General features: G+C 36.3%; 1 protein-coding gene across 1 annotated transcript in view; it reads right to left on the reverse strand.

The window, feature by feature from the left end:
* Positions 1-3,536: 3,536 nt before the first annotated feature.
* wdr20b (WD repeat domain 20b) overlaps positions 3,537-9,051 on the reverse strand; it is an 8,956-nt gene continuing 3,441 nt past the window's right edge. The window contains exons 3-4 of the mRNA XM_016541468.1: positions 7,319-8,551; positions 3,537-4,416 (exon numbers count right to left, since the gene is read on the reverse strand). Coding sequence (XP_016396954.1) covers positions 4,363-4,416; positions 7,319-8,551 — 1,287 coding nt within the window. The 3' untranslated portion in view covers positions 3,537-4,362. The remainder of the gene's footprint in view (positions 4,417-7,318; positions 8,552-9,051) is intronic.

Raw genomic sequence — 9,051 nt, forward strand, 5'->3', positions numbered from 1 at the left:
ACATCAATGGAAAGCTTATTTATTCATCTTTCAGATGATGTATAAATCTCAATTTTGAAAAATTGACACTTAAGAATGGTTTTTCTCTCAAGATGAATATCATCATCGATTTTATAGCTCAATACTCTCAATTTATTTATTGTTTTTAATTCTCCTGAGGGATTTCAGGAGGAAGATCTGTGACTAAATCTATACCTGAACATTTAACCTGCTGTAAAATCCTTTTGGGGTTTCCAGTCAAAAATGATCTCCTTTTTAAAGATTGCTTGCAAATCTCTCATTGTCAGCAAATCTCGGATTCAATCTTTTATCAGCTTGCTTTCTTTCAATTAGCACAGGTTTTTTTGCATTACTTTTTGGAACTGATTGATCGTAGGCCTCACTGATTTGAGCACATGCACCTCAGTTTTTGACTTAAAAAAAGCATTATTTTGGCAAAATTTACAAAAGAGTTCAATGAGGCCTACAATCAACCAGTTTTAAAATAAATACAAAACATGCTATGTGAAAGAATACAAGTTGATAAAAAAGATTGACTTCAAGATTTGGTAATAATATAGCAATTTTAGTAGGCATTTTTAACTGGGAAGTTCACAGTCAGTATGTTTTAGTCCAATGCCATAACATTAACTGCATTATCAGCAAAAAGAAAATCCTCTCTGGGTCAAAATGACCAGAACACAACACGAGGCTTGAATACTGCAAGTGCATTACACACAGATCTGTTTAAAAATACCCTGCAATTTTTCCAAATACAAACGTTGTGCAGATATTAAATCCTTCAGCACGGTTTGACCTTTAAGACTCCAGCATGCGTTCAATGCATTCAGACGCCGACATGCACATCCACTGCTGCCATATAATGCTATTGGATATAACAGTTCAGTGCCAATTTGTATGATGAGTAATAAGTTAGAATGCAATTGACCAGATATAATTATGTGAATGCAAACATCAGTATTACTATTGCTCAGAGTTAGTGATCTGAACTGCATTTGTGCTGAAGAAATTAATGGAAAAAATTGCAATGCATTTTTACTGGAAATTAATGTTCAAGACATAATTATGAGGTTTGTCTTTTATGCACAAAACATATTTTTATGTACCAAACTATGTCCATCAAAATACTCCTTGTGTGTGTGCCAAGACCGAACTGTCTCTCTGTGTTAATTTCCCAATTATAAGAACTAAATTCTGGGCACATCAGATGGCAAAGATTGCAAACTCAAGCAGAGAATAAAACTGTGTGGCGTAGTGGTTAAAGGTTTGGCCCAGAAACTCACAAAACTTTAGATTTGAATATTGCAAGAGTTGATTTAGCATCAAAACTAGGGATGTAACGATGCAACCCAAATCAATAAAAATATGTGTCCCTGCAGCACAAAAGCAGTGTTAAGTCGCTGGGGTATATTTGTAGCAATATCCAACAATACATTGTATGGGTCAAAATTATACATTTTTCTTTTATGCCTAAAATCATTAGGATATTAAGTAAAGATCATGTTCCATGAAGATATTTTGTAATACAATATAATTTAGATTAAAAACGGCTCATGCTGCATGTATGTCGAATCTTTGTTTGTTGTGATTAAAATGCAGTGGTTGCCATTAAATTTAAATTAAAAGAGCACAGGCAAAGCCTTCATTTGTGAAATTTCTTTCATTTGAGTCATTTGATTTGTTTTCAAAGTAGTTTTGTTATTTGACATATCTCAACTTCACAAAAGAAATGTGCAGCATTTTGTATGAGACATAATAAAAGCATTTATAAGCATTTATTTAATTTGTCATTTGTCTTAAATCTAATTTTGTTAAAAAAAATAAATAAAATCGGGAGAACATCGTATCGGGAGTTGAGTGAATCGTTAAATCCCTCATCAGGATATAAAGTGGCATTATATAACATAAAACACTTTAGAATGGTTTTAATGTTGTGTTCGGGTCATTTTGACCCAGAGAGGATTTTCTTTTTCCTGAAAATGCTAGTTAAAGGGTTAGTTCACCCAAAAAAGAAAATTAGCCCATAAATGACTCACCCTCAAGTCATCCTAGGTGTATATGACTTTCTTCTTTCAGACGAATCCAGTCAGAGTTATATTAAAAATTGTCTTTGATCTTTCAAGCTGTTTAATGCCACTCAGCAGGTGTTGCATGCATCAGTCCAAAAGAAGTGAAATAAAAAGCGCCCATCCATAAAAAGTATCTCACACGGCTCCGGGGGCTGAACAATGGCCTCCTGTAGCGAATCCATGCGTTTTTGTAAGAAAAATATCCATATTCAAAATAGTTTCATGCAGATGTTTTATGTATAGCATTATCTCACAAAGCTATAATCAGACCATTCTGTTTTTGCTTAAAATGATACAATATAATTTAGATTAAAAACAGCTCATGCTGCATGTATGTCGAATCTTTGTTTGGATCGTGATTAAAATGCAGTGGTTGCCGTTAAATTTAAATTAAAAGAGCACAGGCAAAGCCTTCATTTGTGAAATTTCTTTCATTTGAGTCATTTGATTTGTTTTCAAAGTAGTTTTGTTATTTGACATATCTCAACTTCACAAAAGAAATGTGCAGCATTTTTACAAAAACTCATCGATTTCGCTACAGAAGGCCTTTGTTCACCCCCCCGGAGCCGTGTGAGACACTTTTTTATTATGGATGGGCGCTTTTTATTTCACTTCTTTTGGACTGATGCATGCAACACCCGCTGAGTGGCATTAAACAGCTTGAAAGATCAAAGACAATTTTTAATATAACTCCGACTGGATTCGTCTGAAAGAAGAAAGTCATATACACCTAGGATGCCTCGGGGGTGAGTAATTTATGGGCTAATTTTCATTTTTGGGTGAACTAACCCTTTAATGTTATCGCATTAGAGTAAAACTTACTGACTTTGCTCACACAGGGTAAAACAACTTCCCAAAAAATTGATAATTTTTTTAATTTTTGGTGATTTTTTTTTCTCTCACCTTGTTACAGGTGTTTCTAGTCAAACATGACCAGCCTACTTGTTATGCTATATTATTACCAAATCTTGGATTCAATCTTTTAAGCAACTTGTTTTCATTCAATTAGCACAGGTTTTGTGTTTCTTTTTGGAGCTGATTGATCTGATTTTGAGCTCATCCACACTAAAAATGCATTATTTGTGGAACATTTTGGCAATGTTCACTCAAAAACTGAGACTTACGATCAAGCAGTTCAAAAAAGAAATACAAAACCTGTGTTAATTGAATGAAAAAAAGTTGATAAAAGGATTGCATCGAAGATTTGGTGATAATATAGCATAACAAGAGAATTACAAACAATTTTTAACACCAAATTAGCTAAAGGATGAATTATCTGCACAGCACAAGGATTAAATGAGTAATTATATTCAACAAAAACAACCATCTGATAATGAAACACAAGCCAAAAAATGCGTATTTAAGATCGTTTTAATTTTATATATATATATATATATAAATTCCTCTGTATTAGAAATACAACTGTTTTCTACTTTGTGTTATTTCAATCCATCATAAATCCGTAATTTACAATATTTACACATTGTACAATAACCCGTTTAATTTGAAACAATATTAAAATAAATGTTCAGAAAAGATATCTAGTTCTCTTTATACTTTTACAGCATTTCCAGGGAGTCCTTTACGAGTCATTTGTAAAGCCATTTTCTTCTAATTATTTAGTGCAAATTATTTTTCACTCTTGAACAAAAGTATGATTGCAGCATCCAGCGCCGATGGAGCAAAGCATCACGCCGTTACCGAAACGCATCCGCTTTTGTTCCAATGCAATTATGAGAAAAACACAGTTTCAACAATCAGTGCAAAACACCTCGACTGTCTGTTTGTTCTGAGCTCAGAAATACAGCGAGACAAACGAACCAAGAGGGAACGAAACTAATTACTGAAAACACTGAACATCAGTTTGATTCTCAAAACCTGCAGAGAACATCATATTTCACCCCAAATTATCATTCATTTTCATTATTTTCAAGACAATTACACACATTTCCCCAATTATCAGTAGCTTAGTGAAAAACACTGTAATACAGTATTGAAAACCACCCTGTTTGGACAGAATTATTTTGCTTTTAGCTAAACTAATCATACATTATGGTACTTACAGTTGTACTTCACAATATATTGCATCACAGTAACAAGAATTAGGCTGAAAATGTGTTTAATTGTCGTGAAAATAATGCATAAAATCTTAACGGTCCTAAAAATAGGCTTCATTTTGTTTATGTAAAATATTTTAGGGTGAAATATGATCTTGACAGGCTTCGGCGTGAATAATAAATGCGTGTTCCTCAGCAAACATGATATAATGCGTCTGAAGGTCCAGTTAGAGCAGCTATACGACCGTCCCGCTGGGAGAGTTGTCTTGGTTTTGGGATGACAACAGACCCTAAAGAGACAAAAAAAGAGGACAAATGAGGTTTTTTGAAAGAAATTAATACTTTTATTCAGCAGTGATGCATTAAATTGATCAAAAGTGCCAGTAAAGACATTTATAATGTTTCTATTTCAAATAAACGCTGTTCTTTTGAACTTTCTGTTCATCTGTGAATCCTGAAAAATAAAATGCATCAGTTTCCACAGAAATATTAACTGTTTTCAGCATTGCTAATAATCAGAAATGTTTCTTGAGCAGCATATTATACTGATTTCTGAAGATCGTGTGACACTGAAGACTGCAGTAATGATGCTGAAAATACAGCTGCGCATCACAGAAATAAATTACAGTTTAATATAGATTCACATAGAAAATGGCTATTTTAAACTGTAAAAATATTTCACAATTTTTACTGTATTTTTGATCAAATAAATGCAGCCTTCTTTCAAAAGCATTTTTTTATTTATTCTTACCCACCCCAAACTTTCAAATGATTAGACAAATATAGTCATTTTAAATCTTGTGTTGCCAGAAGAGAGTACATTTTAAATATGTCTATGCACTAAAAGTTAGCTGTGTCAACTTACTGTGTCAAATAATTGCTTTTCCTAACTGTTTTCACCTGGTTGAGTCCCAAACCCTTTGGTTCAGTGATCAGATGTTTGTTTGGCAAGAACAAAACTTGGCATCATGACCACAATGTTCACAGTCGCCTCAAAACTTTAATATTAACACAGATGCAAACTAAAAAGTGATTTTCAACCAGTGATGCTCTATTTAATGCTGTTAACTGAAGCATATGGCAAAAAGCTCCAGTCTTTGGCACAGGGGACTGTAGGTAAATATAACAATTAGCTGAAAATGTGCTCACCCTCAGGCCATACAATATTAGGATGAGTTTGTTTCTTCATCAGGTTTGTAGAAATGCAGCATTGCATCAGTGTCTCAGCAATGGATGCTCTGCAGTGAATGGGTGCCGTCAGAATGAGAGTCCAAATAAAACGTTTTTTTTTAAAACTGGACATTTCAGAAAACATTCAGAAATTATGTTTTCATAACTTCATGGGAATGTTACCAAAACTTTCTTCGAACATATTTTTTGGTAATGGATTATAGACTCGTATTTGAGTTAAAAACGTCTTAATGCTGGATTTGTTTCAGCTTTTGTCTTCTCCAGATGTTAACTGATGGACTGGAGTGCTGTGGATTACTTGTGGATTATTGTGATGTTTTTATCAGCTGTTTGGACTCTCATTCTGACGGCACCCATTCACTGCAGAGCATCCATTGCTGAGACAGTAGCTGTTTCCATCCAAAGATGTGATTTAAACTTGTGCACAAAACTGGAATATCGCATAAAACATTTGCGAATAAATAAAGCACCGTTTCCATCCAACGAGTCAAAGAGAACAAAATCGTCACTTCCTGATAAACTGGCACTATACATCACTAAGAAAACTAGGAGAAGTCAATGTATATAATAATTTTCATATATATTAATTACTTGCGCCTCAGAGCGAGCAGACGAAACACAATAAATGTGGTCATTGCTTTCAGAGGTGGATGCTGCTGTTTGGAAACACAGTCTTGTAAGACAATTATACAATAGACTTTCCTCAGGCATTTCAGAACGACCATAACAACATTTCAGATGCTGTGAATGAGACCGTCCCATCGTGCAAAGTCACATGACTTTTTTTGATGCGCACGGAGGAATTTATTCGGTAAATGTGCTTCCATCGTAGTTTATGTGCATTTTTTCTTATCGGATAAAAAGTCTATCCTACTGAATTGTGCGCGTAAGTTTTTAATGCACATTTTTAAAATTTATGCGCATCTTGGCGTTTCCATCCAGCGTTTTTTTTATGTGATATTCCAAAATGCGCATAAAAATAGGTGGATGGACACATAGCTAGTGATGCAATTAGTGTAGGGCGATTTCCCCGATTTTATCGATTCATTCGAATTTAATGTTTTGCCACGATTTTATTTTTTAGGAATCGCGATTTTGAATAGAAATATTACCAAATGTTAGAATTAGAGTAGACACTTTGACAATATGCCTGTGATAACATTAAAGAGAAAAGAACGATCCAACCGCATGTCGGCGCACGTGATTAACCGAAATAAATATAGCGCTAAGCGCCATTCACACAGAATGAGCTTTTGTATTAATAAAGATGTGACGCAGGCAGTGGAATAGCAAACACATGCAAGAAGATGGGAGTGAACTTCTCAAGTTGAGCACAGTGTTTTTAGAAAGCTGTTTCATGCAAGAGACGCGAGAGCAACAGTCAAACAGTCCATGTTTACACAGAAAAACAATGGAAAAGCAGCGCAAGCGAATAATAAAACCTGTGAAGAACTATTACTGTATGTCTGATATTTCATGTTTGCATCACGGTGTCAGACTGAAAGCTGCTGTTCATTGTTTTTACAGAACATTTATAGTTAATAATACTCTACTGCTGTTATACCTTCAGTCATTGTGAATTTGAATTACCTTGACTTTTGAGATTTTTTAAAAGCATTTTCTTCGTAATATTTCTGAACACATAATATGTATAAGACACGTTTGTACAATATGTAGTTGAAGTTCATGCATCTTTTCTGCGTGCTGCACTTGGAATAGAATTTTCGTTAACTAGAGGGTTGATAAAGAACAAGTTACTTGAATCATGTTGTAGTTACATTTTCAAGTCGACTAGTTAAAAATCGTAAAAAATCAAGAATCGGTCAAACGTTCTGGAAAAATCGAGATTTAAATTTTTTGCCAAATCGCCACGCCCTAGATGCAATGCTACATTTCTCCAAATCCGATGAAGAAACAAACACATCTACATCTCGACTGGAACATTTTCAGCACATACTAATAACATCGCACACTAAACTCAACCCAGAAGTCGCTACTCACCACTTTTCCAGGCCGCGCCCACGTGCAAACGAATCCCTCCTGGCAGGCAGTGACCAAACAGTCCTCGAGGAAAATCAACACCGTGAGTCTCTCGTGGGCGATTTTCTTACAAACCAGCGGCTCCAGCAGCGGGATTTCCTCCATGCGCGGACACGAGGTCGTTCCCAGCATCTTCGCGGCATCCGTTTTAGCCGCTCGCGCACCGATGATCTGGTTGAGCTTGTCGCTGCTCTTGTTGCTGATGTAGCTTATGCTGTGATTGCGTTTGTGCTCCTTTTCCTGATTCCGCTCCTTACGCGCTTCGTGCAAAGCTAACGTCGCGAATTTGCCGACGCCTGTCGCGATCAAAGCGCTGTCTACGATGCTGGCCGGTTTGTTGCTGTTCGGGCTGCTGCTGAAACTATTCGAGCGCGGTAACGAAGAGTTCGCGCTATTGTTTCCATTAGCGCCGGTTTCCGCGCTCATTGCGTTCGTTTGAGTCCTCGTTCTGGATAACGGAAACAGAACGTCTTCTGTAAGGTCCCATAAGCATAGCTGAGTGTCCTGACCGACCGAGCCAAAGCGGTACGTCACGCTACCGTTCGTAGAGTTTTGTTTGGATAGTCCAGATTGCGCACTATTCGCCCGTTCGCGATTTCCGTTGAATTGCGCGTTGTCATGGAAGTCTTCGTCGCTTCCGCTAAACTCCGCCAGCGCTTTGCAATCCTGAACGCTAGTGATGCAATGATCGAACGCAACGACGCTCACCCACGATTTGTGCCCTCGTCCGCGAGCGACGACCCTAGCGTCCGAAAACGACCAGACCGTAACGAGATCGTCTTCCCCGCCGGTTACGATGAATCGTCCGTCGGGGCTCCAACAAACGCACAGTAGCCCACCGAAGTAGCTTTTCATTGTGCCTCGCAGCTCTGTCGCGTCAAAGCTGAAGACGCGAAGGAATCCATCCTGACTGACGCAGGCCAGAAACGTCCCGTCGGGCGAGAAGGCGAATTCGTTAACCGCGCCTTCGCCCACCGTCCAGCGGAGGAGAGGATTGCGGGCCGATTTGCTCTTGCCGGTGTGAACGGCGTAGCTCTCGCCTTGCTTTAGGAGCTGGTAATGCGGCGGAGTCGTTCCACAGGTGTGCTCCACATTGTACAGGTACAAACATCCACTGCTGTGAGCCACCAGGAACAGGTGCTCCGAACCCGGGACCCACTTTAAACACGTCACCGCCGACTTATCGATTAGTCTCTGTTAGAACAGAAACAAAAAAGAGCGAAACAGAATTACAAAAGATGCAAAAAAAGGTCCAAAAATAGATTTAAATGTTGTTGCCAACTATACATAAACAATAAATAAAAATCTTAATAGTCCTAAAATAGATTTAATTTTCTTAATATAAAATATTATTTATTTATTCATTCATTTTACATAATTTATTTCTAATATATATATATATATATATATACATTAGTGCTGTCAAATGATTAATCATGATTAATCGCATACATAATAAAAGTTTTTGTTTGCATAATATATGAGTGTGTACTGTGTATATTTATTATGTATATATAAATACACACACATACAGTATAAATTTTTAAAATATTTACATGTATTTACATGTCTAAATTTATATTCATATAATTTATATTATAAATAAATATATTTCATATATAAACATAACATATTTTTCTGAAATATATACATGCATGTGTGTGTATTTATATATACATAATAAATATACACAG

The sequence above is a fragment of the Sinocyclocheilus rhinocerous genome, unplaced genomic scaffold (assembly GCF_001515625.1).
Source record: "Sinocyclocheilus rhinocerous isolate Xijiao unplaced genomic scaffold, SAMN03320098_v1.1 scaffold2926, whole genome shotgun sequence".
NCBI classification, from domain to species: domain Eukaryota; kingdom Metazoa; phylum Chordata; class Actinopteri; order Cypriniformes; family Cyprinidae; genus Sinocyclocheilus; species Sinocyclocheilus rhinocerous.